At 35.2% G+C, this 19,253-nt stretch overlaps 1 protein-coding gene and 1 long non-coding RNA gene across 2 annotated transcripts in view; both read right to left on the reverse strand.

Moving 5' to 3' along the window:
• The window catches only part of LOC107624095 (cytokinin dehydrogenase 7), a 3,734-nt gene extending 1,321 nt beyond the window's left edge, over positions 1 to 2,413 (reverse strand). The window contains exons 1-3 of the mRNA XM_016326551.2: positions 1,530 to 2,413; positions 1,114 to 1,392; positions 179 to 441 (exon numbers count right to left, since the gene is read on the reverse strand). Coding sequence (XP_016182037.1) covers positions 179 to 441; positions 1,114 to 1,392; positions 1,530 to 2,219 — 1,232 coding nt within the window. The 5' untranslated portion in view covers positions 2,220 to 2,413. The remainder of the gene's footprint in view (positions 1 to 178; positions 442 to 1,113; positions 1,393 to 1,529) is intronic.
• On the reverse strand, positions 4,589 to 18,897 carry LOC110267996. Its single transcript, XR_002355994.1, has 3 exons — positions 18,776 to 18,897; positions 14,819 to 14,822; positions 4,589 to 4,601 (listed from the first exon to the last, which is right to left on the reverse strand). It is a non-coding gene; the product is annotated as an uncharacterized LOC110267996 (long non-coding RNA).

The raw sequence follows: 19,253 nt of genomic DNA on the forward strand, positions 1-19,253 counted from the left end.
TATTCATGTAAAATTATTAATTAAAATAATTAAATAATTTAATATATTTAATTAAATTATTATTTAATAATTTTTTAATTTTAATTTCACATAAAAATAATTATACAAGTGAACCAGTCCACACCATATATTCATAAAGTTCTTTATTACGAGTTTAAACATATATGTATATACTTACTTGTTTCTCAAGAGAGGGTAAACTAAGATGGGGCCATTGACACCGTCCTTGAGGATCTTCTTGAACACCTCGCTATCGAACTCGGCGATATTGGACTTTGAAACGAACAGGTTCAGCCAAGGGTGTGGCGCATCCCAAACGCCGTTGATTTTCGCATGCTCCTCGTCACGCTTTACACGTAGCAAGAACTCCGTGTATCCCATGTCCACCTGGAACTTGAGACCCTTGATGAATCGTAGCCGTCCAAGCAATCCATCAACAACCTATATGATAATAGGAGGGCATTTACGCCATCACACACACGGTTCATGGCTTCATGCTTTACAGATTCCAGAAAATGATGGCGTTTTGGCCATTTCTGGCAACTGTGGGGACCGTAACGTCAGCGAGATCTCAATGATCAGCACCGAAATTACCACAGTGCCATCACGATAAGTGCAAAGTACAGTCCCGTTTGGGTCATTTTTGCTAAGGCATGGGCCTTTTTATTTCACGAAAGCGTCAGAAAATCCAACGGAAGATACATCATTACTGTATTGTCAGTTCTCAGCACCCATTTCAAATGGAGACACAAAATTCTCAAATAATTTCTTATTATTACACTAGACTAGATAGCATTTCTTAACAATTTTTGTATTTTATAGAATAGGCACACATGACACGGTGGGCTATATGTGCGCCATTAAGTTTGGACGAGAATAATAATAAGCCGTCCTCCATTCATCACTCTAGTAGTTCCAACTCTACTATATCCGTCGTATATTCACCTGTTTTACCGGGGACCCACCCGTCTACGGTTAAGAGTTTTAATTAAGAGGGACCCAGTTAGCAACCACCGAGGTCAAACAGAGTCATGATTGGCCCCTTAGGATCCACACCTTAGACTTACTAGGGAGTATAGAATATAATGGGAGTAAGGTTAGATACATACATACCGCATCAACACGGGAAGGGTGGTCTGAGTGACGATAGTGAAGAGCGAGCTCCAAGCAATAGAGAACAGGACCGGCAGAGGGAGGAATATGAATGGGGTCGAACACTTGTTGAGGGTCCAATGGCAAAGTGGGCCACCCGTTGGAGGGGTCGTCACTGTTCACAAAAACGAACCCTTCCACGTAGTCAAAACACGATTCACCTTCTTCTCTTCTCACCAGCCACTCTGCATCGCTACTGAACTCCTCAAATTCGCTGTAAACTACCCTTATCCATCTCACCTAACAAAACAAAACAAAACATAATCACCTTCTATCTACGTGTCGCACGCTCATGCATCCCACCACCGAAAATTCGGGAGCTAATTAAAAATGTCAATAAATAAACACAAAAAAAATATACAATATTATTCACATACCGTATGTGGAGCTTCCTGAAGTACAATCCTGGCCCTAGTTATGATACCGAACTGACCTAGACCCCCAAGAACTGCAAAGAAAAGCTCTGGACTTTGCGTTTTTGAGCATACTATGGTTTCTCCTTTCCCCGTAACCACCTCCAATTCCGTTACGTTAGAAGTCTGCGGGCCGTAACGGAACGCTTGGCCGCTCACGCCTGCATATGACAGCGTTCCGCCAACCGTTAAGCTGAGGTAATCCGTCCAGGAGCGCGGGGCCAAACCGAACTCCGAAACGCAGCGTTTCAGGACGTCTTCCCATAATGCCCCTCCCGAAACGTCGACGTATGGTGCGCCGTTAATCCTCACGAGCTGGACAAGTTCGTCCATGGAGCGCATGTCGAGGACGAGACCATGCTCCGCCATGGCCTGACCGTTGATGGAGTGGCCGTTCCCTCGTGCCGCCACCGTCAGAGTCGGAGACCTTGCTGCCGCTCTCACCACCCGAGCAACGTCGTCTGCGGTGTAGGGCCTTACGAGTGCCAAAGGCTTCACGAATTTCAAGCCGCCGAAGTCCTTGCTTGCTATTCCCAAGTCGTCGGTGGTGATGGCTTGAACGCCAAGCGTTTTGGAGAGGCTGGAAACGACGTCGTCGTCGGGCTTCGGTTCGGCGTCATTTCCCGGCAGGAAGTGCTCCGCGCAAGCTATCATGTTGAGTTAGTTGTATGTGTGTTACCGGTTGCTCCGGTGACCGGTGAAGGAATGGTTCTTGCCCTTTGAAATTGAAGGCTTTGCTTGTATGTGTTGTTTTGTGTGCTGAGAGAGGTTTGGCCTTAAATAGTGACTTCCTTTGGATTCATTTGGAATTTTCTTTCTTGAAGGATAAAAGCTAAAGAATAATGCTGCAAACCGCTACTACTCTTTTTTTACACCAACACTACAGTGGAGCATCTAACAAATATAAAAAAAAGGGCAATTCACATAAATAAATTGTTTTACTTTTAAAATTACGTAAATGCATTATTTTTAAAACGAAGACGTAAATGCATTGTTTCACATATCTATGGAAACCGCTACTAACAGTAGCGATTTACACAAACACAGAATCTGCTACTGTCAACCGCGGATTAGGTTGAGTTGTGGCAGCATGGAAACCGCTGTTGTCAGCCGCAGTTTTTGCATGATTATAGTTGGTCATAAACCGCTACTACCAATAGCGGTTTATGTGCATTGGGACACGTGTGTAAACTGCTAGAGGCAACAACAATTTACGTTGAGTATAAAAACAAATAGTAAAACTAATCTTTATCTAAAAAAAATTACAAAACAAATAATTAATGGTATATACTATTTAAATAATATCATAAATAAAAAAAATTAATTTATCATTTCACAATATAATTTAAAAAATATAAATATGTATGTAATCAATTTTTTATTTGTATTTATTATTAAAAGTGAGACTAAATTACAAAAAAAAATACAATAGTACTCAAAGTATTAAATTATATAAATCAAGACTAATTTTTTTTATTCTCATCTCTTTTAAAATTTATAAATAATAAAATAATTAATTTTTAGTCAAAAGTTCACTAAATCATATATTTTTCTCTTTAAAAATCACTTCATTTTTTTTATTTATATCAACCATACAAAGGAGATTCGGAGAGTTTGGAACATGCGTTGTGTTCTTTGCTGCTGATTTTACATTTGAGGTTCTAGCTAAATGAATTTCTTTTTTATTTGTGCAACTTTGTTGTCTTATGCCAAAAAATTTTAAAAGGGATGAAGATGAAAAAAAATTAGTCTTAGTTTATATATTTGATTGGTGACTTCTGTCTTACTCTTTGATTTGCTATTTAGTCTCATTTTAATAATAAATACAAATGAAAAATTATTACATGCATATTTATATTTTTTTATTTTATTCATCAAAATTATGATGCTATCACTATTATTTATCAAATCAATCAACTATAAAATACAAATAGTTTTTATTTTTTGGCATAAGACAATAAAGTTGCACAAATGAAAAAAGATTCATTTAGCTAAAACCTCAAATGCAAATCAGCAACAAAAAACACAACCCATGTTTCAAACTCTCCGAATCTCCTTTGTATGGTTGATATAAATAAAAGAGAATGAAATGATTTTTAAAGAGAAAAATATATGATTTAGTGAACTTTTGGCTAAAAATAAATTCTTTTATTATTTATAAATTTTAAAAGAGATGAGAATAAAAAAAATTAATCTTGATTTATATAATTTAATACTTTGAGTATTGTATTTTTTTATTTGTAATTTGGTCTCACTTTTAATAATAAATACAAATAAAAAATTTATTACATGCATATTTATAGTTTTTAAATTATATTGTGAAATGATAAATTAATTTTTTTTATTTATGATATTATTTAAATAGTATATACCATTAATTATTTGTTTTGTAATTATTTTTTTAAATAAAAATTAGTTTTACTATTTGTTTTCATACTCAACGTAAACCGCTGCTGCCTCTAGCGGTTTACACACGTGTTCCAATGCATATAAACTGCTACTGGTAGTAGCGATTTATGACCAACCATAATTATGCAGAAACCGCGAGGCAAAGCGGTTTTCATGTTGTCACAACTCAACGTAATCCGCAGTTGGCAGCAGTGGATTCTGTGTTTGTGTAAACCGCTACTGCTAGTAGCGGTTTCTATAGATATGTAAAACAATGCATTTGCTCTTCGTTTTGGAAACAATGCATTTGCATAATTTTAAATGTGAAACAATTTATTTAGGTGAATTGCCCTAAAATAAATACTGTCAGAATATATTAAGATTAATTAGTATTCATTAGAATTATTTAGTATATTTAAATATTTATTATAAAATATTACGTTTTTATTATTACGCTTTTTTTAGCATCTATAAATATTTTTTTATATCGTATCATTTCATATAATTTAAATACATTTAATAATACACAAATTTTTTCTCCAGTTTAGTCTCTTATTTCTAACAAATACATTAAAATTTAAAATTTTAATAATGTTTTAATTTATAAAATTAACATGCACTCTTATATATGATACAAGATAAATAAATCTTTTTTTTTACGCAACCTCTTAATTGAGTATCGGGAGACTATGCCATTTGAGCTATTACTCATTGGCAATGAGTAATAGCTCAAATACTCAATTAAGAGGTTGCGGATTTTTTTGTCAATGAGTAATAGCTCAAATGGCATAGTCTCCTCATACTCAATTAAGAGGTTGCGGATTCGAGTCTCCTAACTTTTAGTAAAAAAATAAATAAATCTTATTTTTATTTGTTTATATTTATGTGGTACAAATACTTATAAATATATTCCACGAGTCTTCACCTATGAAGGCAAGTAGCTAGTGTGCAACTAATTAACGATGAAGAGGATAATCAGCCCACAGTTTGATATATATGGAAATTAATGGATTATACTATAGTAAAAAATAAATGCAGCACACATTAGTCATTACACCTATTTTGAAAATTTCTCCACCATGAATTGAAATATTATGATTTATGACGTAATGATTCCGTTCAATATCCTGTTGACGCTATGATCCTTTTCCACATCAACTGTCTGCCACTTATGTAATTTTCTTGAACTGCAATATTATTATATTCTTCGCAGGAGTGTATGTAGTGTTAAGTTGAACGTATCCTCATCGTCTTTCCCCACCCGTGAGCTTTTATATCGCTGAAAGTAGTAAGATATCATCATACCAATCAATTTCTTTTATGAACTTCTCAATCAATTCTAATTTCGAGTTTTTAAACGCATCAACCTGATTTTTTTTTTCTTTAATAGATTTAGTCTTGATGTGATTAACAAATCATTTTAGGATATGTGATATTGCATGCTAGTGTTAGCTAGGTCTCATTCGGTAAAGTGACTAGTCTTCCTCGGAGAAGTACTCACTTCATTTCGTATTGATATGTTTTTAGTTTTGAAAAGTAAAATTAAAATTAGTTTATTTTTTATTCTATATATGTTTTTAATATTGATAAATAAATATTTTTTTATTATATTTATGTTTATTAAATATAGTGGCTCGAAACTTCATTTAAAAATTTAGTATTGACTAATAAATTATTGTATATATACAAAACAAAATTTAATTTTCAATCACTTACTTAAGTAGACGAGTAAGTTAACACTCGACCTATCCATGTTGTTATTCAAAAAGTTTGTTTTGGTTTGATAATTTGTTATAATTGTGCTTCATTAACTTGATTATTTCATTAATCAATTTGGCATAAGAATCTTCGTTCCTTTAATTCAATATAATATATCACATGATGAAATCATTTTAGTTAAGTGCGACGACTGTGCGGGAACAGATCAGGTTGTGGTTGTCCACGGAGGACTTAGGAGTGTTCATGGATTGAATTCGATCTGCATATTCGTAGTGTTTGTCTAAATTCGATCCGAAAATTATGGATATAGATCCGATTCGCAAGGTTTTCGAATTGGATCGAATTGGATCCGCACACTAGTCGGATCGGATTGCGGATTTTGTGTTGGTATCCACATATCTGCGTATCCGCAAAAATAAAGAAATAAATAAATAAATATTCTTTTTATGTTTTATTTCAATTAATAATTATCATATATGTTGTATTATTTTAATTTATTATTCAAGAAAAGTATGTTTAATATTATTTTAAGAGTAAATATATTTAAAAGAATAAAAAAATGAATTTTATTGATATTTTTTAATAAAAATAAATTTTTAAAAATATTTTTGTGTTTTGCGGATATATCTGATATCCGATCCGCAAATGTGCGGATCGGATCAAACCTTAAAAATTGTGGATATTGGATCCGATAATTTTAGTGTGGATCGGATCGAAATTTTGGTCATATCTGACCCGATCCGATCTGCGTTTACCCTAGGAGGACCTATATTTATATTTATGATTCATGATTATTTTTATGTAACTATTATGTTAAAGAAGTTATGTTTAAACTTTTTTGGAGTCCACATATACAAATGAAATTTGAAGTGGTGTTGCCTATGAAATCGGAGATATTATTAGTGTTAGTGTTTTATTTTTTAATGAATATCAATTAGTGAATAGCGGGATGACAAGTTACAAAAAGAGACGTCATGGCACAAAAAATTGCAAAGGAAGGCATGCGCATCGTGGGATGAGATGTTGTATGAAGTGGCACGGCATTGTGGCAACCAGGGTTGGAGGAGGAGGGGCGCGACGCCATGGAGAGAAGAGTTGAGGGGAGGACGTGATGTTGCACAAGGGGCCGGGCAATGGACCTTGAGGGCAATTGAGAGGAATTACAGATGGAGGACGCGACATCACGGGAAAGAGAAATTAGAGGGAAAGGTCGTGTTAGAAGTTGAGGTTGGATGATGCGTGTTTTTAAATCTAATCTTAATTTTTGAAAATTTTAAAATAAAATTTTTTAAAAAGTTATTCAAGTTGGTTGCCCATAAAGTTGGTTACTTATATTTTTTTTCATTGCAAAATAGCTTTTAATTTATTAATAGAGCATTTGTAGCAAAAATTACCATAATAAATAAATTGGCATCAAATATTATCAGATTACACAAAATGCAAAACGGATACCAAAATACATTTTTATCATAATCTATGTAAACCGCGACAGGGGTCCCGCAGTTTACGAATACACATAATCCGCTACAGGGGTGTCGCGGTTTATGTGTGAATGACGAGTGTGCATAAACCGCGACAGAGGTCTAGCGATTTATGCGTTAATGAGCAGTTTGCATAAACATAAAATAAAGTAAGTGTATGGTAAACAAAAACATACATAACACACACATAAGTCCATGGAAATAAACTAAGTACCATCATATAATACAAAAGTACACGACAAATCTGACATACATAGGTATCATCAATGAAAACATGAAATAAACAGCTACGACTCCTGCCTGTCCTCATCCTCCTCGTGAGAGTCATGTCCAATTGCGCCTAGGAGATGTGACCATATACCACATCGAGCGGTCCGTCTCATTTTGGCTGGCCTCTGGCGCTGCTGTGCTGGAGGATCGACGGACATGTCCACGCCATATGCAGATGGAGGCGTCCTTCCCATGCCCAACCAACTGTCATACGGGCTGCTAGCAGGCTCATTCAGGTCTACATGAAACTGGGGCTGGTACCCCTAAGGGTCAGACATCTGCGACTGGTATCGCTGCATGTCCTCCGTAGCATCATTCGGCAGCACCCTGAACCTCTCATAAAATCAGGTGAAGTGGACTGTATACTGCTTTACCTTATTCTGTGGTGGAAGCTCGCCAAACAGTTCCTGAAACCACTCCCACGTCAATTTGCCTTCTTTCATAAGCTTTTCAAAATCTGTAAGGCACCCGGATACAGGTAAACCATCCACGGGCAGCCCCAGTTGGTATGCTACATCCTGCAGCGTGATGGTACACTCTCCAAAAGGCATATGAAAGGTATGCGTCTCAAGACGCCACCTCTCAATGAAAGCACTGACTAAGGGCTCGTCCAACCAGAACCACCTAGCGTTGAGCCTCGCCAGGTGGTACAAACCAGCCCTCTCCAGATAGGGTACGATCCTGTCATGCAAAGGCATGTTTTGCTGCCTCCGAACACTATAAATACACCTAGTCGGCTGGAGCATGTGACAAAAAAAACCAAAAATATATAAAAAATCCAACACTAATTTAAAGTAATCTAACACAAAAAATACAATATTAAAATTTAAACAGGTAACATACAGTTCCTATTTTCTTATCACAAAATTCAATGAAAGGCATAAACGATTAAGACCTTAATCTAAATTAATTAAATACTAAATTTTATGATTTTAATATAATAATTTAAATCTAAACTTAAATACATAAATCACGATCATTGGAAAAATATTATACGAAATATATTAACTAAAAATAACCAAACTAACCTCTTTGTTTATGTTGCCAGCAACGTGCACAACGCCGTTGAGCCTGTAAAGACTGCGTGCCTCCGCCATAGTCCTGACCCGATCTCAACTCAACCAACCCACACTTTTCTCTCTTTTTCTCTCTCTAGAAAACCTCTCCTTCTCTCTCTAAAAAACCTTACAACCACCACAAATGTAATCCGCGAGACTCCTAAAACATAATTATACTAATGCATAAACCGCTAGACCCCTGTCACGGATTATACTTATTTTCCCTAGAACGTAATCCGCGACACCCCTGTAGCAGATTACGTGTATTCGTAAACCGTGGGATCCCTGTCGCGGTTTACATAGATTATGAAAAAAATGCATTTTGGTATCCGTTTTGCATTTTGTGTAATCTGGTAATATTGGATGCCAGTTTATTTATTATGGTAAATTGTCCAAAAATTAACTATTGTTACAAAATAAGGATTTTTGTAACAACAAGACAATTAGTTATAGAAGTTTTTTATTTTTTGTAACAAAAATTATTTTTTATTATAAAATATATTATTTTTTGTAAAAGAAAAAGTCTTTTTGTTGTAAAAGTTTAAAATGTTTTGTAAGAAAAAGTCGTTTTATTGCAAAAGTTTAAAATATTTTTGTAACAAAAAGGTGTTTTTGTTGCAAATGCTTAAATATTTTATAACAGAAAATTGTTTTGTCACAAAAGTTCAATATGTTTTATAACGAAAAGTTTTGTCGCAAAAGTTCAATATGTTTTATAATGAAAATGTGTCTTGTTGCAAAAGTTTAACATGTTTTACATTGGTAAGAGTTCATGAGTAATTCTCCTAATAATAAAGTATTGTGCATAATTTGAAATTTAAAAATTAAGTGATTGAAAAATAAGATGAAACTGAAATTTGAATTTCTTATTTTTTGTTAAATTTTTTAAACTATCCCCTTCTTCTAAAACTTAATCTTAATCTCCTAGTTTCACTAACACACACGAAATAAAGAGAACGAAGACAAATAAACAAGAGAAAAAAGGCAAGGACTGAAGAAGAGAATAAGAGAAAAAAAAGAGTAGTTTAAGGAGAGAAAGAGAAAAATATTCATAAAGAGAGTCATCTAAGTTATTCAAGATTTATTTTATTTATTCATCATTTTATTTTTTATAAATTATTATAGGTAATTAAATTAATTTTTTATAATTTGTATATGAATGAATCAAAACCCCTTTCGACAAACAAACCTCTCTCCCTCTCTCTCTCTCTCTCTCTCCCCCCGACACACACTCACTTCCTCTCCTCACTATGCAACGGATGAAGCTTCCTCCCTCTTCTCGTCGATGCTTCTCGCCTCAACGCGCCGTCGTGACTCTACTCCTCGCATTGCCATTGCTGACAGTTTATTAGCATGGCAACAACTTCTCCGCTCCGTCCCTACTCTCTGTGCTAGCTTCAAACTAAAACCCTAAGTCTTCTAACTCATCTCACTCTCAAACTCTCAGAGAATGTCTCTCCCTAAATTTGGCCCTTGTTCGTTGTTCTTTTGCCTCTGTTTTGCTGTGCTTCCACTGCCGTTTCGTCGTGCTTCCACTACCGTTTTATTGTGCTCAGCCTCTATTCTATCACATGTTTGAGCCTCTGTTCAGTCTATGTTTTGCCGATGTTCAACCGCACTTCAACTGTTGTTCAGCCATCTCCATTGCTTTTTGAAGTTCCACCTTCTCTCTCTTTTATTGAATTTTAGAACATATGAAAGTCTCTGGTTATTTTAAGTTTTCTAAATTTTTGGTGTTTTTGGTTGTTACTTCTTTAGAATTTTCTTTTTGAATTTGTTTTTGGTTATGATTTTGGTTCTAAGTATTTGGTTTCAATTTTTTGGGTATATTTTTGTAGTTTGGTAAGTGGGATTTTTTTTAATTTTTTTGTTCAGATGTTGTATTTTTTTATTTAATTATTCAATGTCGTGTTTAATGTTTTTGCTAATTGTTGTTGTTTGTTCTTGATGATTCTAATTGTTGATGTTTGTTCAATGCTATTTTTGTTATTGTTCTTGATTGTCGTTATTCTTTTATAGTGTTGTTTGTTTGCTGTATTGCTATTTTTCATGCTGTTTTTGCATTCTTATGCTTTGTGCAGCTTAATTTTTTGTATTCTCTATGCTGTGTTTTAATTATTTAATTAAAAAACTGCTCCTAACAAAGTTGAAAGAGATGTTTGAGAGTAATAAATGAATCACCATTTGAGAGTATGTGATTCAACAAAAGAGTTCAAGGTTCTTGAATATTGCTCTTTTCTTTTGAATTTGATGATTAATAACAAATTTTAATATTTGTCTTTGATATTTGGATATTTGATTTTGTGTTAGAAGTTGTGAAATTTTAATAGTTGTCTTTGATATTTCGATATTTGGATATTTCAAACACCATACTGTGAGTGTTGTCATTGGTGCCGATTGGAGGAGCTACTGCTGCTGATGCCATCATCCTTGATTGGGCAATCTTTTTTTCACCTTCAAGTATAGTGTTTGAAATGTTGTTATAGTAGGAAACTAGAGATTATTTGTGGTTAAATTAGATTATAAAAATGTTGTTGATTTATACTTGACTATAATTAGTTATTGGTATTATATATTTATGATGACTATTGATATTGGATAGTATTGAAAGTTGAGAATAATTCTTAAATATATTTGATAAACAAAGTACTTAATTAAATTAAGTTCTAATAGAAATTAAACTAACTTATCTACATATTTTTAACCTTGAATAAGGTCTAGTATATATATATATATATATATATTTTGTTTTGCATGAAAAACTCAGTATGAGGAAGAAGTTGGCTAGATTTGGCATTATTTTGGAAGAGTTTTCAAATTGTGTTTTGTGTGGAGAGGTTACAAAATGGTCCACCGTCTTTTTGTTTTAGGGAAAAACTACTAAAAGTATCCATGAAATTTACGAATACTGACAAAAGTACCCATAAACAAAGAAAATTAACGATGTACCCATGAAAGATAGGTTAAGTACGACAAAAGTATCCAAACCCTAATTTTTTGTTGATTTTTAATAAAATTTCTAAACTACCTCACCTTAACCCCATTCTACTGTCACTCCTTCTCTTCTCACTTCTTCCTCTTTCTTCACTTATCCTTCTCTCAAAAACCCTCACGGAGTCATAGAACTCTCCTCCTACCTCCTTATTGTCGTCCGCCACCCACCTACCCCGTCACCGCCAATCTCCTCCCCTCTTATTGTTTCCCCTCTCACTTTTAAGATGACTACAACACCTTCGTTGTGCGCCTGTGACCCAACCTGAGGAGAACATCTCCATGGTACGCCTGTCTCAACCAAGGAGAATATCGTCGTGGCGGCCTGACCCAGTCGAGGAGAATGCTATTGTCGCGCGCCTAAAAAGAGAGAAGGGTCGTGGTGCTGTTGCATGCAGAAAGAGGTGGTGGAGAAGAAAGGGAGGCGGCAATGCTGATGGAGGTTCTGCCTTCGATGATGTTACAGCCGGTGAAAAAAAAGTATTTCTTTTTTTAAAACATTTTTTATTTTATTTTATTTTTCTTCTTTTCCAAAATTGATTTAGTTACTACTAGAAAGATACTTTTTCTGATTTTTTTTATATCTGCTTCTATTTTTTACGAAGGCTGAGATTAATTTATAGAAGATCCGGTTGATGGCTACTTCTACTTCTAATTTTTGCTAAAGTAAATTTCAAATTGGATGAATGAATTTGTTGGTTTTTTATGGTTGATGGTTGTTTCTGCTTCTAGTTTTTCTAAAGTGAATTGAAATTGGATGAATGGATTTGAAAATTTTTATGTTTTGGGTATATTTTAGTGTTTGATTGATTTAGTTTGGGTATGAGTTGTAAACTTATGACTGAACTGGTTGAGGTCCGATCCTCCACCATTACCACCACTACCACAACTATTGATTTCAACCTGGTCTGTTATAGGAGTAGTTTCAAACTCCATGACAATGATTTTAAAGGTGCAGGTTGGGTTATGGAAGGTTGAAAAAGTGAGTTGAGTTTGAAGGTGGGGTAGTTTGGGAATTTTATTAAAAAATTAACAAAAAATTAGGGTTTTGATACTTTTGTCTTACGGAACCCATCTTTCATGGGTACATCGTTAATTTCCTTAGTTTATGGGTATTTTTGTTAGCATTTGTAAACTTCATGGGTACTTTTGGTAGTTTTCCTTTCTTTAGATGCAAAATATCATGGGAGAGAAATTTGGTGTGGATATAGTTAGGAAATGCTTTGTCATGTTTTGAAATATGGCTAGAACTAAAAATGCCAAACAAAGTAAAAGAGGTATGGTGCTTTGTCTTTATGCTATAATTTGGTGTTGTAGAATGCTAAAAATAGAGTTATATTTAAAAGAAGTAGATTAAATTTGGATAAGATGCAAGGAGAAATAATGAGTATAAAATTTGGTTTCTTTTGGTTATTTTGCTGGTTCTTGTTCTTGTGTGTTTTGACATGAACCTCACTTTCTTTGTATGGAACTTTGTGAGTGTAAAAGCATAAAAAATAGGTTAAGTATATTTGTGATTGAATGATAATTAATTAGCCCGAATTTATATATTGAATTATCAATTCTTAATAATTTACATCCTTGATTGGTTGGTTTTAAACTTTGAGAATAAATTCTCACAGAAATAGTTACTTTTAATTTATAGGGTTCTATCTTAATTTTTCGGATTAAGTACGATTTTGGTTCTTAAGGTATAGGCCAAAAATTTCTTTCGTCTCCAACATTTTTTTGGATACAAAATCATCCCTAAGGTTCAACGTAGTCTTGAAATCGTCCTTTACTCTCTAAGGCTGCCCAAAACCAACTTTAGCCACACATCAAACCTTCAATTATGCTTTCTTTGAGTTTTTCACGATGAGGAGAAATTACATGACCACTTGTACTAAAAGCATATTCAAAAGCAACAGTGAATACCGGAATGACATATATATCCTTGGATATTTTTGCAAGAACTTTAAATTTCATTTGGTTGTTCTTCCACCATTTCAAAACATTAAAGTTAGGATTATTTGGAGGATGAATTTTTCCCTCAAGATAATGATCAAACTCAACATTCACACATGAATCCTTTGTCATTTTTCTTCTTTTAAGATACACCATATAATCATCATCCCTAAATAGGCTTATATTTCCACTCTCATCAACTTCTTTTGTACCAACATATGACACATCAGAACTCATTTTTTGATTGTATTCATTAACCAACTCATTACACAATTGATGAATTCTGTCAACTTGCTTGGAATATTTTGTTGGATCTGGATATATTTTTTCAAATTAAAACTCAAACCCAACCATCTTGTACCTAGGATCTAAAACAGCAGCAACACCCATATTGCCATGAATCTCATCCCAATACTTCTCAAATTTCTTCTTTATGCTAGATGCCATATTAGCAATTAAAGAATTACTAGAAAATTGCCATTCATCCAATGAGATTTCTATTTTACAAACCAGATTAAAGTAAGATTGGCAGTCAAAAATTTAGAACCAGAAAACAGTTGAGTAACATCATAAAACAACTTCAATCCATCACATATTTCCTTGAATGCTAAAAAATTAACAATTTAAAAATTTTAAATTATCAAAAATATGTGCAAAACCTCTTGATACGTCTATATAATAGTTATTTTTGAACAAGCGAGCTCAACACAGTAGAGTGGAGTGACAGTAGAACAAAGTCACAAAAACCAACACCCAATGTAAAATATATTAATAGCTATCCCCAATGTTATCTCCAGCATTACCATCAACAACAGAAGGGAACCATACTACTCCACACTCTATAATTGGTCAATGATATGTGAAAAACTTCTTCAACACATGCTTCCTTGTTATGAAAGATCCGCCCGTTCCTTTCTAGTCAGACATTCCAAATAACTACAAAGAAACATATAAGCCACTTGTTACACTCCTCTTTTCTATTAACGATACCTGTCCAACTCTCAAAATGTTCTTTCAGCGATCCCAAAATAGACTACAACCTCCCAAAATCAGAGAGCCATGCACACCACACCTGTCAAGTAAACCCACAGTCAAGAAACAAGTGGTGAATATGTTCGACATCTTTTTTACACAATGCACATATGTTATCACCCTGAGTAATGATTCTCAACCTATACATTCGTTCTTTAGTATTCACTCTTCCTATCAAAGTAAACCAAATAAATAACTCCACTCGTGGTAGAACCAAATCTTTCCATATGGTTCTAGTGAAGCTATAGTTGGTAACATCCTCTAGAAGTGTTTCTGACTATACCACCTGCACAGAAGAGTTAGTAGAGAAAATACCTTCTTTGTCAAACTTCTACACAAGTCTATCTTGCCTTTCATTAGCTAACTTTACAAGCCTTAAAGTCTCATATAACTGGTCCACTAATTCCAACTTCCATTGGTATAAATGTTGCCACCACTGAAAGTTCTAAATCCACTCTAACCCAACCCAAAACTCACAATACCCTGTGACCGATCCTCTTTGGTTTGAAACAGATAAGAGCCTTGAAAAACGTTTTTTAATAACCCACTTTGTAACCACACATCTTCCTAGAAGTGAGTTCTTCTTCTATCATCCACCTCCATAGACAACCTAGCAATTATCTTGTTTCTCACATTATGATCCTTGAACTGCAGCAGACAAATATCCTTCCATGGACCCTCTCTATTAGGCAATGTCTGATTTGATAACATCACATTGGGGTTCAAACTATAATATATAAGAGCATACAACATTTTTTTATAATGGACACTCCTCTTTTGAAAAATGCCACCTCCACTTGAATATGAGTGTTGTTTTCCTAACTACGGCATCACCCACCCCCAACCCACCCAAATTTTTTGGAGCCTGAATCACATCCCACTTAACTAGTGCCATACCATTCCTACCTTCCTCTTTATGAACTTTTTTTGCAACAAAATCAACTTTTCTGCCACTGTCTTCGACATCTTATATAGGCTCAAATAGTACACCGGCAAACTATTTAACATAGATTTAATAAAGACCAACTTACTAGCTTTATTGAGCACTTTTGCTTTCTACAAGCTAACCTTCTCCTCCAATTTATCAATTATTGGCTTTCAAGTCCTGACCAACCTTGGGTTCGTTCCTAGGGATATACCAAGATATTTCACTGGAAGGTTAGCCTCCTTACATCCCAATAATTTACATATGTTAAAAATCCACTGTTGTTCACAATTGGTTGGGATCAAACTAGATTTATCGAAGTTGATACTTAACCTCGACATCATCTCAAAACACCTTAGCAACCTTGCATAATTTCTGATGGTCTCCTCCTCCGTAGGCAAAACAATATAGTGTCGTCTACAAATTAGAGATGTAACAACTCTATATTATCCTTGCTAATCAACAAAGGCGAAATACATCTGTTTTTGACTGCCTCACCCACCATCCTATGTAGAATATCAACAACAAAGACAAACAAAAATGGAGACAGTGAATCACCTTGTCTCAACTCCTTTTCCATCTTAAAAGGTTTTGATGGTGAGTTATTTATCAGAATCGACATAGAAGTTATACCAACACACTCCTTCACCCACTCCCTCCACCTCCAATCAAAGCCCATCTTCTATAACACAATATCCACACAACTTTACTTTATTCTATCAAAAGCCTTCTGAAAGTAATTTAATGATCGGTGCTTTCTTCTTTATCAGCTTAAGCCATTGCACTATTTCACACGCAATAAGAGCTCCATCATGTATTTTCTGACCTTTCACAAATGCGCTCTGAGTCTCTCCTACTAGACCTGGCATCACTTATCTCATCCTTCTGACCATCACTTTATAGATTACTTTGTAGACGCAACCTACCATGCTAATCGGCCAAAAGTCCTTAATCTCCTTGGCTCCAACGAACTTAGGTGCTAGGGCCACCCACATAATATTTGAATCAGAAGGTAACCTTAATGACCGAAAGAAATCCAGCACAACTACCGTGAACTCTGCACCAATCTCATCCCAACACTTTTTAATAAAATTCATGTTATACCCATCACTACATGGAGCCTTAGATGATTCACAATCCAAAAACGCCTCTCTAACCTCCTCCATCATGGACATTCTCTCCAATGCTGCAGACTCTTCTTCATCTATTTGATTTACCAACCCATCCCTAAATCCCACAACCAGCAATCTCTCCTGATGATACAAATCCTTATAAAACTCTCTGATAGCAATCTTGATCCGAGCTTGATTTCTTATCAACCTTCTATTAATTACCAACATATCAATTCTATTGTTTCTCCTTCTTGCCAAGTTATGAAAATACCTAGTATTTTTATCCATTTCCTTTGCATGCCTGGATCGCAACATTTGTTTCCAGTGCATTTCTTTTCTCATATACCATTTCTCACACAAAATTACTAGCACCTTTCTTCTATCCTCCATTGTACTATCATGAACCTCAATGCTAGCCATATAATCTATCTTTTTAATCTCATCTTCAAAGCACTGAATCTTCTTGTCTAAGTCACCAAAATTATCCTTATGCCATCTCCCCAAAGAAACTGTTAAACCCTTCAACTTATCTATGAACTACACCTGAATAAGATTTTTCCATTCCTCCCTGACCTTTCTTAGAAAACCCTCATGTGTAAATCAAGAATCTAAGCTCCGAAAAGGTAGGGGTCCACCTCTCAACTTAGAGTCCTAAATTCTTACTGGGTAATGATTTGACAAACTTCTCGAACGACCTTTTAGTCGAATTGCCGGGAACTCCCCAATACTTTCCACACTCAACAGAACTCTATTAATACGACTAGAAGACCGTGAACCATGTAAATTTTCGATCATTCAACGGCAAGTCTATTAACCGCATATCTTGGATCCAAGTCTTAAAATCTTCTGCCGACACTGTTATCCTGTCTGTCCTTTCCTCTCTTCTACCTGTGTCACCTCATTAAAGCCACCCATGTAACATATCAGAACCTGACATAAGCCAGTTATATAGCTCAATTTCTCCTATACAACAAGTTTCTCTACTCTAATATGAGCACCATATACCAGACAAAAAGTACAATTGAACTCATTTTTTAATAGAACTCCTTCAACATATAACCATCTTTTCCCTTTATAACAATTATTCATTCTAAACAGCATATCATCCTACATTAACAATAGACCCTCGGATGTACCTTCCAAACCTACATACTCCTACCTTACAGCATCACTCCCCTAAATACGTACTACATCAAAGTTAGTCACAACTTGCATCTTAGATTCAATCAATCCTAACATTCAATTTTTGCTTCTTTTTTAGGTCCTTCACCATACTCAATTTTCTAATACCGTGTAATCCCCTAACATTCCAAGAACTAAAAATTATTTTAAAATTTTACTACACACCTTTTTATGGTTTTTGGGTCTGCATCTTCATGCTTTTTCTTTCTGCTTTGCTAGCCTCTTTTTTTTTTAGCCAATTCTTCATTCTGTGCTTAGAGAATTGCCATGATATCATCCTTTTCGTTGTACTGCACCGCTCCTAACTCAACAGCCAATTCCCATGTCCTTTTGTTTTGAAGCATCTTCTCCTCTCGTTCCAATGTCTTATCATCTTTGATTTCCTGTTTTCCAACCCCAATATCCACGCCAACTCCAGTTTTAACATTACCATCATTAAGCCCCTCATCATCCGAGTTCATATGGTCTTCAACAAGAACTTCTTCTCCATCTTCAACGGACCCAAACCGATAGGTCGCTTTCCCTTTCCCGGCCATTGAACAGCTCACCTCCTCATCCCATCGGACCCACCGTTCTTGGAAGAACGGAACCCCTCCGTCGCCAGCGAAACTAAGTAACCAAGCGTGGTCTCACTCTCCATAGGAAAGCGCATCATCAACCGTTGCTCACGCTTAACGTCCACGACAACAGACCCGACGATGCCGTCGCCACCATACTCTCGTTGTTGATCGCTAGAAAGTCGGTCTTCTTTGCTGCGCAAAATTGGCGTGCCGGCACTTCCACCATTCTCCCCTTTGTTCTCGCCATGGAAAGCAACGCAGGAACCATGTGTTGGAGTGGATCTAACCCGACCCGGAAGGTCCAACTCAAGGCCGCAGCCTCTATCTGTAACACCCTAACTATCAAAATGTCACGCTTCCAGCTGCGCCACTCTGATAGCTTGGGTATTACGACGACTCTTATAATATTTAATACTACAATATGAGCCTGTTTAAAACTTAAACTAAATCTTTCAAAAACATACGTTCATACTTACAATATAAATTACAATACTCACAGGAATCTCATATATATGTAATATATATATATATATAAACTTGCAATAAACTCTTCCGAACTTCGTCGTTCGTAACCTGAAAAGAAAAGTCCTGTAGGAGAGTGAAAACATCATCCTCGAAAGGGTCCTCACTATAGGATTGCAGAATTACTATAATAGGATACGCGAGATAAAGTCGTTACAGTGATTAATAACTGCCTTATGCATCTTTTCAAAAGCAAAGGCTTACTATACAAAATATTTGAAATCTTTTCTAAAAGAGGAAACTGTTCATTTCTTAAAAATTCAAAAGCCATTCAAAAGGTTTATCCATGCTGAACCAAATTAGTTTTTCATACTTTTCTAAACCAGAAACATCAACCAGACATGGCCTTCGGCCCACCTCATGATCAACCACGGCCCAAGACCAAAACAACCCAAACAACAATCAATCACCACAGTCCAACAGAGTCTCAGTCGCAAACACAAATAGGAAAGTTCAAGCACAAACAAATAGTTACTGCAAGTAGAACAATTAGCAGTTAATCAC

Source organism: Arachis ipaensis, chromosome B10 (genome assembly GCF_000816755.2).
Source record: "Arachis ipaensis cultivar K30076 chromosome B10, Araip1.1, whole genome shotgun sequence".
Classification (NCBI taxonomy): Eukaryota; Viridiplantae; Streptophyta; class Magnoliopsida; order Fabales; family Fabaceae; genus Arachis; species Arachis ipaensis.